The 17,773-nt window shown below is 34.2% G+C and overlaps 1 protein-coding gene across 2 annotated transcripts; it reads right to left on the bottom strand.

Moving 5' to 3' along the window:
- Window positions 1-15,775: 15,775 nt before the first annotated feature.
- Window positions 15,776-17,316, bottom strand: LOC149551308 (FCS-Like Zinc finger 6-like). Of its 2 annotated transcripts, XM_089786865.1 has the most exons (3): window positions 17,205-17,316; window positions 16,542-17,099; window positions 15,776-16,174 (listed from the first exon to the last, which is right to left on the bottom strand). In XM_089786865.1, the coding sequence occupies exons 2-3, from the start codon at window positions 16,895-16,897 to the stop codon at window positions 16,015-16,017; spliced, it is 516 nt and encodes a 171-aa protein (XP_089642991.1). In that variant the 5' UTR covers window positions 16,898-17,099; window positions 17,205-17,316; the 3' UTR covers window positions 15,776-16,014. The 2 variants fall into 2 exon arrangements, with proteins under 2 accessions (XP_089642991.1, XP_089642990.1); XM_089786864.1 differs by having other exon boundaries at window positions 16,542-17,316.
- Between the last annotated feature and the right edge of the window lie 457 nt (window positions 17,317-17,773).

The raw sequence follows: 17,773 nt of genomic DNA, 5'->3' as shown, positions 1-17,773 counted from the left end.
CTCACATTTGCACTTTCAACCATTTTATTAGTAGCTTTATTCAAATATTTATAAGCTTTTGTCTTAGATGAATATCCAAGGAATATACCTTCATCTCCTTTTGAATCAAATTTACAATTCCTTGCATCCTTATAATGTAAAACCTACTTCTAAAGATTTTGAAATAGCTTACATTAGGTGTATGACCATACCAGATTTCATAGGGTGTTTTGTTTGTTCCTTTCTTTAACTAAACTTGGTTGAGAGTATAAACAATAGTATTGAGAACTTCTCTCTAGAATATTCATGCATTGTCTTTTTCAATCATAAATGTCCTTGCCCAATCCACAATTTATCTATTATGTCTCTTAAAAATACTATTTTGTTGTGGTGTCCTCTATACAGAAAATTGTCTCTTAATACCATTCTTAGTAAAAAAGTTATTGAATTCAATAGACATAAACTCATCACCTCTATCAGACCTTAAAATTTTCAACGATTTTCCAGTTTATTTCTCAATGAGCTAGCTTTATACCATTTGAACATGTGAAAAACAAGTGATTTCAACTTCGTGAACTTGACAATCATCATTCTAGAATAGTCATCAACAAACAATATTAAGTGTCTGTCACCATCATAACTTTATGTACTAATAGGTCTACACAAGTTAGTATGCACAAGTCCCAAAACATCATTAGAAGTGCACGCCTTTCTTGAAAAACTTGATTTTTGTCATCTTATAGAGATGGCATTCTTTACATATAGCATTCTTAGGTTTTTACATATTTGACAAGCCTTTAACTTTTTTTTCTACTAACCTTTATCATGTTGTCAAAGTTTACACAACCATATATCCTCAAATTTAGCAATTAAGCATGTCTCAATAATAGGATCAAGATAAAATAAGTTACCTTTCGATTGCAAACTAGTTCCAATTAGATTTCCTTCATCATCATAGATCTTGAATTTTCTGTTCTGAAATTCCAATTTGTGACATAAATTATTCAATTGAGAAACACTAAAAAGATTTTACTTTAGTCCTCGTACATAGTAAGAATCATCACATCTAATTTTATCATTCATCACTAATGATCCCCTTCCTTTCACTGGACATGGAACATGATTTTCTAGCTTAACAATTCCAACATCATAAATTTTTTCAAATTTGTCAAACTTACTTAGATCACTAGTCATGTGATGTGAGCATCCACTATCTATAATCCATGAATCATTCTTGTTAACATGTGAAATAAGGGCAGTTTCACTTTCATACCTTTCTCCATTAGGATCTTCCTTGATAACAACATATACCATCTCAATTACTTCCTTCTCTTAATCGATATTGGCCTCAATGTGCTCTTCTTCAATAATGTAGCATGGTTTCTCCCCTTTGTCTTTATAGTCCTCATTATTCTTGTACTTTTAATCTTTCTTGTCATTTTTTTCCATCTTACTATTGTTGGGACACTTAGTAGAAAAATGACCAACTTCATTGCACTTAGAGAAAATTAGGGGGAATTTACCTCTACCTCTTGACAAACTTCTAGCAAGCAATGCTTCAATTTCATTCAGATCATCCCCACATTTAGACTCACTTTCTTTACTTTCTTTACTTTCTTTGAACCTCCAATGGTTAGTGAAGACTTAAAAGCATTTCCAAGTGTAACCATACTATTATCATAATTGCTCAATTCAAATTCTATCAACTGACTAACTAAACTGTCAAATGTCAAAACATTACCAAACATAACTCTTACTTCATGAATTGTAGAAAATTTCATTGCATAAATAGGCAAAAAAAGTTCTAATAATTTTACTTTCAATTTCATTGCCACTGATAATTCCTCTAGCAGCTTTGATTACACTCACAACTTCTTTGATTCGGTACACATACTCTATAGCATTCTCACCTACTTTCATTCTCATGTCATACTTGTCTCTAAGACTTTTAGCTTTAGCTCTCACCACCATGTACACATGCCAATTTGTCCCACATATGTTTGTAGCAATAAAAAGTAAATGTCATGAAAATCAACTTGCAACATAACAACATTCACACATTTGACACAAGATTGTTAACACGGAAACCTTGTAAAGGGAAAAACCACCTAAGATCAGCAACCCAAATTTTTTCACTCTTCTGAAGTGAGATTTGTTAGGATCCAACCTAGTTAAAGGTTTCTATACACATTGTTAATGTGACTTGGTTAGAATATTTTAACCAAAAGATCATCTAGACCTTATCACTCCTTGATCCTATCTAAAGAGTGAGCTGCTCTAAAGAACTTATAAACATGGCTAATTGATGTTACCAAATAGGATTTCATAGATTTGTTAGGTCCACTTAGTTAAGATATTTTTCTCCTATAATGGTAAGAAAGTAACAATAAAAATTAACCTGTTAGGTTTTTCACTACCTTGTTCAAAACTCTTTTTTGCTCAGTCTCCTTTTGATATATTTCCTCTAATCTCTTTACTGGTTGATTCACACCTTCTCACTTTCACTTTTTTCTTAACTCTTCTTTGATCTTCTCTTTTCTCTGATTGGTTCACATAGCTTCTTTCATACTCAACAACTTCAACAATTCACATTCATTCAACATTTGACTAGAAACCAAAAATTTGCTCGAACTCCTCCTTAAATAGTAGTCTCTCTACTTCCAGATTCTTCTAGGCTTTTCCAATTAACCATAATCATTAATCTTAGATTCATTGCATGTAGTCACTTAGACAATACAACTTTCATAGAAATTTGTGCTCAATCTTATCCTTCTTCAATCTCCATCATCAAATCTTCTTTGTATTTTTCTAGCTATAGATCTTGTAACAAACTTTGACACGCATCTTTGAACTTCTCTAACATTCTTTATTTTCACCAAAAGTCAGTCTTTGATTCAATATTTACAAACTTTTTCTTCTTGTCGCTACTCGATGAACATAAAATTTCACTTGGGTAAAACATCACTCTGTCAATGCTAAACTTACTCGGTTAACACTCAACTTTATCTTTTCTTAGCCAACTGCTTAGTGAACACTATAATTACTTGGTTGTCTTCCTTCTTTCACCTTTTCACTAAGTATAGCTTGTATAGCTCATTACATCACAATATTACATGATTGTAAAATAATAAAACCAATAATAGATTATCATTGTCCAAATCATTCAAGTGCCCATTGAATATTATACTTATCAACTCTATCATCGATATACTTTCTTCAAATCCTCTTCATCAATCAAATCCTCTTCAACAAACAATGATATAACTCTATACTAAGTTAGCATAATGTCTATCATACTAAGACTTGACATCAATGACAAATAACAACTGATATGACCCTTTTGCATACATTCATAGTATTCTCAGTTACGTCATATGTTAGGGCTAACACTTGAGACAAGATCAATCTATTATCATCGATTGGACATATAACTTATGAAGAACCTCATATTTTCTTAAACTTGAATTCAGAGTAATTGCTTTGGATTTGAAAGTAATATCACTTTCCCCTAAAAATTTCATTGCTCATGTGTCATGCTCTAGAAATGTTCCTACATTGTTGCCAATAACTGCTAGGGTTTCCAAATCAATAGTTCCATAGGAAACTATCCAAGACATAACCAATTTGGCTAGCTTCCTGGCTTATATTTAAAAGGGTCAAAATTGGGATACCAATAAAAGAAATGAAATGTGTACCCATTGAAAATTAATTTAAATTTATGAAGAAGAAAATCTTTAAGATCATGGCTAACATAGTCTATCATTATAAACTTCCTACCAAGGTGAGTAATATTTACCTGTCCCTAGAAGGATTTTGTCCACCATGCCTCCATTCATTCTATTGTTGAAATTTTTCACCACGTTGCCATAAAAAAATGTGTTTTAGGGTTGGAAGATTAGGGAGTTGGGTTCACTCAAAGGAACTTCAAGCTCATGGGAAGGGTTTTCACAAGGCATATCTAAACCTGGAGCCTCTGGATCACTGATGGGTTCTAGTGATGATGGATTTGAATTGTCGTAGGTAAGGAAGGACTCCTCGACTTTGATTCTATTTGCCCATGTGGCAAATTTAGGAGTAGATTTGGTAATGGGACTTCCCAAATACCAACACATTTTTTGGAAGAGAAACCTTTGAGTCCCCTATTGCTGGAGGACATTATTTATGAAAAAAAGGCCAAGAGGATGTATTTCTAGAGCCCACCTGAGAGTTTTTCCTCGAAAATCCAAGCAAGGGGACTATGAATGCAATCGGATCTCCAAATCCAAGCTTTGTTATTAGACCTCTTGTCTATTGTCATCGATTGGACATATAAATTACGAAGAACCTCATATTTTCCTAGACTTGAATTCAGAGTAATCGCTTTGGATTTGAATGTAAGATAACTTTCCACTAAAACCTTCATTGCTCATGTGTCATACCCTAAGTTTTCATACCTTGGGTCTTCATACCCTAGATATGTTCCTACATTGTTACCAATAACTGCTAGGGTTTCCAAATTAATAAGTTCCATAGGAAGTTGTCCAAGACATAACCAATTTGGTTGGCTACTTGGCTTCTATTTAAAAGGGTCAAAATCAAGATACCAATAAAAGAAATGAAATGTGCACCCATTGAAAACTAATTTGAATTTATGAAGAAGAAAAACTTTAAAATCAAGGCTAACACAATCTATCATTATAAACGTCCTATCAAGGTGAGTAATATTTACTTATCTCTGGAAGGATTTCACCCACCATACCTCCATTCGTTCCATTGTTAAAATGTTTCCGCACCATATTGCCATCAAAAAATGTGATTTAGGGTTGGAAGATTTGGCAATTGGGGATTCGCTTAGAGGAACTTCAAGCTCATGGCAAGGGTTTGTATAAGGTATATTTGAACTCGAGGCCTTTGGACCACTTATGGGTTTTGTTGACAATGGATTTGAATTATCATGGGTAAGGAAGGATTCCTCAACTTTGATTCTATTTGCTCCTATGGAAAAATTAGGAGGATATTTTGGTAATGGGACTTCCTAAATACCAACAATTTTTTTGGAGGACAAACTCTTGAGCTCCTCGTTGGTGGAGGACATGATCTATGGAAAAGGGGTGAGAAGATGTATTTCTAGAGCCCAATTTAAAGTTTTTCCTTGAAAAGTGAAGCAAAGGATTGTGAATGCAATCTGATCTCCAAATCCAAGCTTTGTTGTTAGACTTCTTGGCTTCAACCATGAATTTCCTATGACGAGGCTTTCCAACCAACAAGTTCCAGTCTCCATCCTAAATGCTAGGCAAGTTCGTAGTGTTTACATATATATATATATATATATATATATATATATATATATATATATATATATATATATATATATATATATATATATATATATATATATATATATATAATTAATGACCAAAGCCTAGATTAATTATTATTATTTATTGTAATTAATTATTTTTATGTGTTAAGCGAATTTGAACCCAAGACCTCCCGCATAAGAGGCACACAAGTTAGCATTATGTTGTAGGCTCTTGCCTAATTCTTTGTTGTTTTTACTATTCATATAATCACCTCTTTTTATTGAAAACAAAAAAGTTTATTAAATATTAATAAAAATAAACATTTACTTATGAAATATTTTTTATTATACAATTACTCATTTTGAATGATTTATAATTTATAATTATGATACAAATAATTAAGACAAATCAAAAAACTAATGAGTGTTTTTGAAATATAAAGCGACCAAAACAAGGGGTCGGCCCTTACAAAAAAAGCTGGTAACCAACACACTACTAGCAAACACCTATAGAAGTAACAAGGGGCAACCCAACCACATAGACTAAATCATCCAAAAAGCACCAGCAAGAAGGAAGCAAAACTAGCAAAAGTCTAAAACAATCTAACCAATTAATGTTCAAGAACATATAACCAATAATAGTAGCCAAAAACTACAGTACTAAAAAACCTGTAAAGTTCCTAATAAAAATTGTTGGCTCAAATAGGCCAACCCCAGTCGTAGTAACAACTATGAACCAGCAACTGTGTAGTAGTAGAAAACAAAATAAACTAGGATCATTAAATCCCTTATAAATAGTCAAATTATTTGTCATCTTTTTCTTTTCCTTTCTCCGCTAGAAGAACTCGGGTCTAGTCATCAGCAAGAAACTTGTAGAGGAGCTTATTATCTTCCATGTCCATCCCCAAATCATCCTTCTCCTATGCCGGCAACTGGAGGGTGGTAGTCGCTACATGAGTGACCTTCAGTGCAAATTTAGAGAAAGTATGAAATCCTTCCTCCAAGGTTTTGAGTCTTTTTTTTAGTGGTTCATTCTTTTCATTTCATTCCTCCTCTTTTTCATTTCCATCTTTATCAACCTTTCCAAGTCCCTCATTAGTCTTTGTTAATTAATTTTCATCCTGCAAAACTTGAGGGTTAGTAAAAACATTACATTTTTCTTTAATCGGGGAGGAAATTGTGATGGGGGAAGTGTCCACTTTGTTACTATCTTCACAAAAAGTAATGGGATGAAGGGTGAAGCTGGCCAACGAATGAGTCTCAGTGGTAATGTCTTTACCAACCAACGCTAGGGTATTACCAATAGACGCCTAGGAATTATCCACCAAGTTTTCACTTTTTTCCTTTTTCCCTTCCTCATTATCTCTCTTGGAGTCAAAGAAATTTTCCTCCTCCAACTCTCTTTCCTTGCTTTCAGAACTCTCCTCTTCCTCCTCTTCTACCCTATATCTTTTGGACTTCTACTTGTACCTAGCCTGGGATTTAGCAAGCCTTCTCGACATTTTCTTACCCTTACCCCTGTCCCTCCTCTTCCAACTCCTCAATTTCCACCTCCACAAGTTTATCATCTCTGTCGGGGGAGGGGCGTAGAGTGTAGATTTTGGTACCTATGTTGGTACTTAGGGGGGAATTCCAATTTTGGCACTAGTTTTCAACCACTATAACCCTAGGGGGACAAAGAGCAAGGTGGAATTGATAGAACCTGAAAATTAGACCTTGGTGGATAATGGTAAAATTTAGAACCTTACTCCTTTTTTCCCTAACATCATACACCATATCCTCTAGAGAATGTAAGAGAAAAAACATAATAGAAATGAAATCCCTTTTCCTAAAATGATTGAGCAGTGGAAAGTGATAGTAGTAGTAAACTCCAAACCTGCCTTCAAGTGTAAGGTATTTCATAATCACCAGGCAGATGTCGTCCCACGAAGCCAGAAGCTTGTCTCTTCTGAATCCTCCCCTATATCGCACTAGTTCTTCATTCTCCTCAAAAAAACTGATAATACTAGCCTCATCCGTAGTTTTCGTAACCTTCCACCATTTCCCCCCCTCATGGATAGCCTAATAGCCATTGCAATCACTTCCTCATTAACTTGGAATATAATGCCATTTATTGTGACCTTGCACGCATTCCACCCGTTCACAAATTGGAGTGCACAATTTTTGTCATATCTCGCCATTGCCTGCATATAGGGAAGAAATCCCCCCTCCTTTAATAGAAACTAGGTTGCCATTCTATCTTTAAAATTTTCAATCTTCGATGGTTCCAGTCTATTCAAATCTCCACCCATCTCCTCCTCATTGATTTCTGACCCTCCAACCTCAGTAATTCAAATTTGAATTTCCTTACCGTCGGGATTCTTGTAAATATTAATCACCAATATCACAACAATTCTATGATTAACACCAACAAGAGTTTTAATCATCTCCCACACTAGTTTTTGGGTCACTTCAAAATCTCAATCAAAATTATGATGGGATTTGCATGTACTTAGCATTATTATTCTCACATCCTTGAATGTACTAACAACCTTGGTACTGAAAGCTTTCGTACTTTTGAAAAGAAAGTAATTCAAATTTTGCCTTGTGTTACCATAATGGCGAATATAACTTCCACCTCAAATCACCTCCATTTATTATCCAATTAGTACAGTTTTTTCTAATCAACTTCCCCTTAAACTTTCTATTAAATTTAGCACATTTTGTCTTCCTAGGTATAATGTTGCCAAAATTGGCACTGACCTTTATTTTCCAAATCATGCTTAACTTTTTCTCCCCTCCTTTTCCTTGCCGATCAAGGCCTTCATTTCCTCCTTTAGACTTTCTAAGTTTCTCCAACATGTCAATTTCCTTAATTTGAATCCCATGGCGGCAACAACATCTACCACCATATTTCCTTCTCTGTAAATATGTTGCAATTGGACTTTCTCCATCCCGTCAACAATATGTCTTATATCCATGATAACATTTAGGATATTCCAGCCAGGTTTAGAAACTCCCTTCACCAAATCAATGATTAATTTGGAATCCCCTTCTATGGTTATTTCCATTATCTGCATTTCCCTAATCAATTGAAAGCCCTAGAGCAAAGCCATTGCTTTAGCCAGATTATTACTCCCTCCTCCAACATTCCCAGAATATACTAGTAGCACATCACCATTTCTATCTCTCAGCACACCACCCGCCACTCCTATACCCCCTTTTGTAGCACCGTCAAAATTTAGTTTAAGTTGTGTTAAGGTTGGTGGTTCCCATTTTTTTTTCTATCTCTTTAAGACCTTAGAGTTATCAAAATGATTGAAACCCTCCTGGATACCCCATCTCTCTGCTATTTGTGTTTCTTTTCCACCTAGTTCTTTCTTTGGTAGCTTGCATTTAGTAATCATTATATTTTCCTTCAACAATTTCTATATAATTCCCATGACAACCTCCTCTAATTTTTCCTCCTCTGAAAAGATTCTATTGTTTCTTTCTTTCTAGACGTGCCAACAAATACAAGGTGGAACACTTTTCAATAGATGTATTAGTTTAGGGTGATAGAAGGGACAATCTAGTTTTCCATTAATTGACTTAAGTTATCCTTCAACACCCAACATAATCCCAATTTCTCCCAAATAAACTCCCATATCTTTAAAGTATATAGGCATTTTAGAAATAGGTGGGGGATATTCTCCTCTTCTCCTTTGCAAAGATAACATTTGTTTGGTACAATAAAACCCCTTTTTTTTAGATTGTCCAATGTTAGAATTTTGTCATACTAAACAGTCCACCAAAAAAATTTAATTTTGGGGAGGAGATTACTTATCCAAACTTTATGCCATATTAGGGGGTACAAATCTTTACTTCATAGATGTTTGTACGTTGAATTGATAGTAAAGTTGCCACTAGGAGTTAAGTCCCATACTAATTTATCCTCTTGAATTAGAATTGGGATTCTTTGTGCTTCCATCAATTCTTCTAGTTCTTTAAGGAGTTGAATATCCTCCTAAGAGTACGTATCATTTTGCAATTTCTTCCACCTTCTTCCCTAGTCAATATAATCCACCACTCACTATCTATCACCTCCAATTTCTCCATTAGTCTTCTAAATTTTTTGTAAACCAGCGGTTTCCCTCCCATCTAACTATCTTCCTAGAACCTTATTTTATGCCCATTACCCAAGATCCATCTTACCCCTTCCCTTAGCAGCCCCTTGCTCCTAATAATATTCATCCAAATTTTGGAACTTCCTGGGAGATCATTATTAAACAAATTATGAGAGAATAGGGAGTTTGAGAGATATTTAGCTTTCATGATATTACTCCAATCAGTATTTCCTTCTCCCAATCTCCATCCAAATTTCGTAAGGAGAGCCTCATTCAATTCTTGAAGTCTTCTAACTCCCAATCCTCCCTTTTCCTTTGGTTTACAAACCTCCTTCCAGTTAACCAGTTTAATTTGGTCTTATCTTTTGTTCCTGACCATAGAAAGTTCCTTTGTATTTTCTCTATTTTGTTAGCCATATTCTGATTAATCTTAAAAAGGGACAAAAAATAGATTGGAATGCCTTGGAGGGCCATAGAGAGTAATTGTAATTTACTGGCATTACTTAAAATCTCCCCTTTCCATCCTACCAGCTTCCTTTGGGTTCTTTCAACAATAGTGTTCCAAAATTCATTGGTCACCTCCCTAGTGGCTAACGATAGTCCAAGGTATGTGTCCAAGAGGTTGGTTGACTGACAACCTAATATGTTCCTTATCCTCCTCTGCATGATAGCTTTAGTATTAAAAAAATAAAGCTTACTCTTAGAGTAATTTATTTGTTGCCCTTAGCTTTCTTCATGATTTCTAAGTATACTTTTCCAAGCCTCAACTTCCATAATAGAGGATTCACCAAATAGAAATGTGTCATCCACAAATTGTTGTAACACCTTAGTATCAATAGTAGTTGCAAGTTTTATTCCTTTCACACATCTTGTATTAAGCATTTTAGAAAATGATCTCTCCAACACCTCTGCCACCATAATAAAAAGATAAGGAGATAGTAGATCACCCTGTCTTAGTCCTCTTTCTGCAATAAAATTACCCCAAGGAGAGCCATTTAGAAGGACAACATACTGAACCATCCCTACCATCATCTTAATAAGGTTTATAACTCTATCATTAAACCCCACTCTTCCAAGCACATCATAAAGGAAGTCCCATTTTACCTTATCATATATGCCTTAGATATATCCAGCTTGAAAGCCATACTAGGTTTTTTATTGTTTTCCATAGAATTTATGATTTCATGGGTAGCAATTGTTGTGTCTAGGATTTGTGTACCTGGCACAAACCCCTTTTGTGGTGTTCCTATAATACTTTGTAGGAAAGGCTTAATTCTATTCACTAACACTTTTGCAAATATCTTATACACTATGTTACATAGGCTTATAGGTTAAAATCCAGTAGACTCACGGGTGTTGGGGTCTTGGGGACCAAGGCAATAAAGGTTTTATTTATCCTTTTTAGCATCTTCCCAGTTTTGAAAAAATCTCTGGTAGCCCATATCAGTTCACTTTTAACAACCTCCCAAAATTGTTGGAAAAATGCAAGGGGGAAGCCATCAAGACCTGGGGCCTTATAGGCTTTCATGGAGAACACAACCCTTTTCACTTCCTCTTCCGTGATGTTACCTAAAATGCAATTATTTTCCACATCACCAAGCACCTGTGGGATTGTATTTATCAAACTTCTTCTGATAACCTGATTTTCTGTATTATTATCCTTTTTATAGGCATTGCAAAAATATTCTACGACATGTCTCCCCATCTCCTCTTAATCCTTATATTCTCTTCCCCCTTCTCCTTCCAACCTGTTAATCGTGTTTCTTCTTTTATGATTCTCAATAATAAATAAATAAATAAATTGTAAATATGAATATCTATTAACTAATTGTTAACTTAAATTAACATATAATAATAATTAATCTAACAATAATAATAAACTGAATAACAAAAAATAAAAAAATCTTTAAAAAAAAAAAAACTAATTATTAACTTCCTTATTAGTAACAATATTCTTACCATTATTAAATTATTTATTATTATTGTAAAATATCATATAATATTCTTCAATTCATAGAAATTAATGAAAACAGAAATATACTCATATAGAGTTTTTTTTAAACAATTGTAATCCTCTTTTAAAACTTGCGACTCAAAGAAGATATTTTCATTTTAGTTTTTCAATTTATTAGAAGAAAACATTTTAAAAAATTCATTTGAATGATTTATAATTATGTGTACCGTATCAATTATTTTTTGTTTTGTATTCTGTTGATATTTGAGCCCGTGGACCCATCTATTTTACCTTTATTCCTTGATGTATTATTATTAGATTTGGCACTCTACCTTTTCTTTCTCTAAAGACTCACATTGACCTTCAAAATAATATTATAAACTAAGCACATTATTGGACCTTTATTCCACAATGTTCTTGGCCCATCATTTAAGTTTAAGGTGGGGTGAAATGTATAATGAATATAAATTATATTTTATTTATTTCAAAGCATCTACTTTAAGCCACACAATATTATTACTCTATTAAGGATCAATTCCATACTTTTTAAGCCACACAACATTATTACTCCATGAAGATGGAATTCCAGCTCATTCAAACCAAGTAGATTGAGGCACTCACTTGAGTGCGTAAATTGTGTAGCATGGAAGAAAATTCTTGTGATTATTGTTGCATGAAGTTTATTTTTTAGCTTATAACTTTAATACTTCTATTTCATGTTGAAAATAATTACATTCTAATTTTTATTTTTTAATTTGAGAAATTTAGATTTTTAAATAATTAGTATAAAAGATTTCATTTTATAAATTGTTTTACGGGGATTATCATTAGTGATACTTGTTCAAATTTACAAGTTCAATTGTTCAAGAAAGTACAAAACGTACAAATTTAATAATTCAATATATATTTCAATTTTAATAACAATAAAATATTTGTATCATAACATTAGACATTCTAAGATATTACAATCTAAATTTTATTTATAAATTCATTCAATCTTAGTAACTCAACATATATTTCAATCTTAATGATAATGAAATGTTTTTACCATAAAATTAAACATCCCAATACAATTACAACCAAAATTTTATTTCTAAATTATTAATTTTACTTTTACATACTCTTTGAATAAGAATTTCTATGAATTAACAATGATACTAGATATTATTTGGATACTTTAAATATGATACTTTCTTTCCAAGAATGATAGCTGAACCATCAATCCTACCCTTTTTTAAATATTCATTATTATGATCATTATAGTTGATATTTATCCATAATACCACTTGCACATATATTTAAACTGGTTACTTGGGTCCTTGTGTTGACAGTTCACATTCCTTTTGTTTTATGTTTCCCATTGCCTTGAACTTGCAACTTGGTTTTTAGATTTTTATGAAATAATAAAAAAACAAATCAAGATGTCATTAAGCAACTTGGTAATTAAATTTAAAAAAAAAAAATCAAGATGTCATTAAGTTGGATATTTAGGAGAGAATCACAAATTAGGTGTCAATTATGAATTTTTGTATCTTCACTATTGAAACTCAAGAAAAAAAATGGTGAGAAGAAGATATTGTGGTGAAAGTGAAGACCAAGTACAAATTGCTAATGAATTGAAGCTGACCATCATCATCCAAAGCTTGGAAAAGACAAGATTGAGTAGATGAGCTTAAAAGTACTGTACTATATGGATTCCAAAATTTGGAATAAATGTGCACTATTCAGTACATCACTTTTAGATGATGCAGTGAATTAAAATTAAAATAAAAACATAAAGTTGGATAAATTTTATTTTGAACTTCATAGTAGAAGCACAGATTCAAATTTGATCTAGAAGGGTTGAACGTCAGTATGATGGCCTGAATAATTTATATTTAATGGAAGTTTTTCTATCAATTAGTTTATGAGAACATAGAACTTCTTATGGGTTTATTGGATAGAAATTGACTCTTTATTAAAACAATTGAATTATTGAGATATTTGTGTTCTTGTTTTAATTGTGTATTTTTTGCATCTATTCATGTTTTATGTGGAGTGGTTCAAAAAAACTCATTTCATAAAATTCAAATTTATTTTTAAGGTATGAATTTGATATAATAACATCTTTGAAATTTGAATTTTTATAAATGACATTATCAAAGAACATACTATCATCCTCGTCAATTAAATTAATTCAATTATGATCTTTTTTTTTTTTTTTTAGACTGCAGGAATCGGTGCAACACGGCCCCCCTATAAACTACAGTGCGTCTAGTAAACTTTTTAACATGACCGGTAGTGCTGGCGTGACACGCCCACCGGTACCACGAGAACGGGGGAGACTAGAACCCGTGACCAACCCCTTGCAACAGGGAAGATTTAGCCAACCGAGCTAGGGCCCCCGCCCCAATTCAATTATGATCTTGGAGTGAACTCTTTTTCATGATTATTCATCAATAAAAATGACAATAACAAAAGCTAACATAAACTCTACTTCAAAACAAAAACAGAAGCCTATAAGCCTTGTTTAATGTGGTTAGATGAGTGCATGAAACCAAACAAGCATAGGAAAGATCCAATTGTTATGGTTTTTGTCATAGATACTTCTCAATTATTACTTTTAAAGAGCCCCAAAAATGAAAACATATGTAGTAATAGTCAATCACCAGACGGCTTAAACATCACACACTAAGGCTTCATTCTTATGCTAAAAGTGCTAAATAGTCAAAGTTGACTTTTGTTTTCCAAGCTTAATTTATTCTTTGTACTAATAGTTTATCATTTGTTAGTTTTTTTGGTCGGTGATTGGCTCATTTGTGTGCCACGATTGAGACATTTCATAGAGACTATTGAGACGTTGAGCCACAAGTAATGATGTTTTTGAGTGAGCAACTATTAGTGCATGAACATAGCTCAAGACAACATTTTGAAATGACACTTTTGGACCACTCTATGCTCCACAATCGGAAAGATCCATGAATACCCAAAAGCATACACCTTAGCTTCATGACCTTCACTCATCTACGGACATATGTGAAAAAAACTGGTGAAATCCAACTTACAACTTAGGAATTCTAGATACACAAAATCAGCTATTACTAGATATTTCCTCGAACCCTACTTCCAACCTAAACCAAGTGGAGAAAAAGAACGAACAATATCAGAAAGGGCATCAAGCTTTGAAAGTAAAGTTCACCCGACAAGACGTTCATCTAGGATATATCAAACCATGAGATCTTAAAACTGGGGTCTACGTGTAATTTTTCTATGCTCCATATCTATGAGAGGGACCTTGCATATCCTAGATGGGCTAAGCATTTTTAACTAACACATTGAATATTAAAACTTAGACTACAACGTTAATTATAGCAAGACCATGACCCACATGACAATATCAACTTGTTTTTATTGAAACATCTTAAAGTCAATGAGTCTTCTTTGAAGTGATCCTCAGCTTGCTTGATATATTACACTTCCCTTGGACTGTCTGAGCTCTATGAAACAGGTATGGAGTTTGTGACATTAATCATGGAAAATAAGTGGAGCAACAAAGTGGACGGCCAACTATTTCAGTCCCTCAAATTTTATTGAGGAATTGTCATTGGGGCCCAAATCATGAATGCCTTGCATATGATCCCAAACCCATCCTTTTGGACAACCTACCAAATCAGAGTCCACCCTCAGCTTTCCCTCAAAGGGCGCACACCTAAGTGAAAGAGACTCTTGCACCTAAATATGGCCCACTGCAAATAAGCCAATTGATATTCTCAATCATGGAGAAGAAAAAGGCAAAATAAATCATCATCAACGTTTTGGATTCAAGTTCGGAACAGCATGGAAACCTGCCCCACCTATTGGGCAAACTAAAATGACCTTAAACATGAGTTTGAGATTATGATTTAGTATTGGGGATCAAAGATGTAAAATTCCCACTTCTACGCTTACTGAGAAAGGCAAGACAGCCTAATCAATTGGTTATCTGCAAGGAAAACCAGACACAAGAAACCTGAAAACTAAGATACAGGAAGAGATTTAATAACTGTCAGAGGGTCCAATGACTGTGATAGAGTAGATATCATCAATACTTCCTAATTCACGTACTAATAGTCAATTATTTTTTAGCCTTTTTGGTTGGTGATTTGTGCATAAATATTGGGACATTTCATAACAAGTACTAGACATTTTACCACTAAGTTTTACTGTTTTTTGGTGCGCGAACTATTAGGGAGTGAACATTACAGGTATCTGTCGGTCTGTAAATGTGCAAACTCCGAAATCTTAGCTTTAAGTTCTTCAGTCACCTACATGAATAGACCGAAAAATCGACCTTATTCTACTTACAATTTAGATGATATAGATGCACGAAATTAGTTTGAGTGGCTATGGATCTCTTGCCCTACTTAACATACTGAAATCAACACTCAGATCGGACAATTACAGATAACAGATTGCCCAATAGTCACATAACATGATTAGCCCATGAACCCACAAGAATATCGGCAAAAAGCATTGCATGATATATACAATAAGAGAGGTCTTGTTTTCAGTGAAATAAGACAAAACTGCAGTAAACTTATCATATGATCCGCTCCATGACTCTTTTCCTCCTTGCACAAGACAATTACAAGATTCATTCTTTTCTTATATGCCATAATATTGAACAATACTTGATTACAATGAAATCATCTTGATATGCAAATAGATACACATATTGATATAATCAGTACAGCAAACTAGGCTGCTGCCACAGTCCCATTCTTGTTCCCATTGTTCTGATGCTGGCTTGTGGAAACTGAATCTTGCTTCATCATTACCACACAGCATTTATCTTTATTTTCATCTATCAGAATTTGTTGGTTACGGCATTCAATGCTACAGAATGCACTGTCACCCCTGTTTCAAGGATCCCCACCCAAAACCAAAATTAATATCCAATCCAAACAAACACAAAGAAACAAACTAAAAACCCAAGAACTTCAGAGCTATAAGATTTCCACAATCTATTAGAGTGCAATTGAATTTGTGGGTAAGATTCTGTAAAGCTTTTTTCATCAATGTTTTGAATCATTCTACTTGATCCATCATCATCAGGATGCAAGAGAGCCATAGAAAAGAGATGATGATTCAAAATGTTGATTAAAAAAGCTTTATACAATCGTTCCTAGAAAATTCAATTGCAACATAAAAACTTATGTAATCTATCTGACAAACTGTATCAATTACATCTATATATGATATTAAACTGATAAACAAGACTTACATGTACATGTAGATATCCTTGCCAGGGACAAGCCTCCGCTTGCAAAGAAAACAGGCCTGAAGGAAGTGGGTAGGCTCTGAACTCTTTTTTCTACTACTTCTGCCTGAACCCATTAAAGGAAAGCTTCTCAATGTCTTCAAAAAACCTCTCTGGATTGGTACACCCATTGTCACAGCCTGCCCTTGGTAAGGGCTCCCTAACACCACCGTACCCTTAGCTGAAGGGCACCCTTCTTCTTCCCCGGGTGGCTTTTGCTTCTCTTCGGGACACTCAATGCCACAATCAGACCCAAGTGATGACATGCTTGTAGTCCTCCTCATGGGAGGCCTAGGACGCTTCCCTAGAAGCATGTTCATATACCCTAAAGAGTATACTCACTGTGCATATACCAGAGGGCAATTACAGAACCCTTGTATATAGCAGGGAGCAATTATAAAGCCCAATAAAAAGACCCTGAAGCACTGATTTAGTGGGTCTGGTAAACTCTGATATGCTTCAGGGAAATTCCTCTGTATTTTACAGGCGCCCACATGGATTCATTAAATAGAACTCACAAATCTGCAGAGAAAAAAGCATAAACCAAAATGACACTGATACAAATGTACAAATTGTTTGCTACGGTCAAAAGCTTATAATGCTTGCTAACTAATTAACATTCACTACCAATGGTCAAGTCACTCTCCCTTCATCCAAGAGGTCAGGGGTTCAAACCCACAAACATTCACTACCGTCGAAGAACACTAGTTCTTCTGAAGACTGGCGTCTTCTGTAACCCGCAATTCCTCTTCCCCGCTCAGTCTATATAAAAAAATTCAGTCTACCAGTCTTAAGTCTCTGTCAGTTGCCGCCAATTTTCCCGTCACGTTTTATGCTGACGTCAAAAATATATTGATTTGAGTTTTGGGGTCCAGATTTCCGTGGAAAGAGGGCCACCGGCTGTAGCCGGTAAATCTGACAAGCCAGCCTGTTGCTGGGTTCAATTATTGAGTGGGGCCCGCTTTCCCATGCTGATTCCATCTTTGGGCGTGTCATTACTAGAGTGAAAATTACAGGAATATTATATTCCTTCTTTTATTTTTTATCTCCGCTGTTATTTTGACGGTAAGCTGGCCTTTCGTTTTCTACTCTTCTTCACTTGTAATTACATGCGTTGTCTTGCACTAGAACAAGGACCACGTTTATGGCATTGAAGGAAACTAAGCTTTACTTGTAAAGTTTTACTTCACTAAAGA

Source organism: Cupressus sempervirens, chromosome 6 (genome assembly GCF_028749045.1).
Source record: "Cupressus sempervirens isolate cs-2001-9-10 chromosome 6, ASM2874904v1, whole genome shotgun sequence".
Taxonomy (NCBI): domain Eukaryota; kingdom Viridiplantae; phylum Streptophyta; class Pinopsida; order Cupressales; family Cupressaceae; genus Cupressus; species Cupressus sempervirens.
This window is presented reverse-complemented; position numbering and strand designations above follow the sequence as displayed.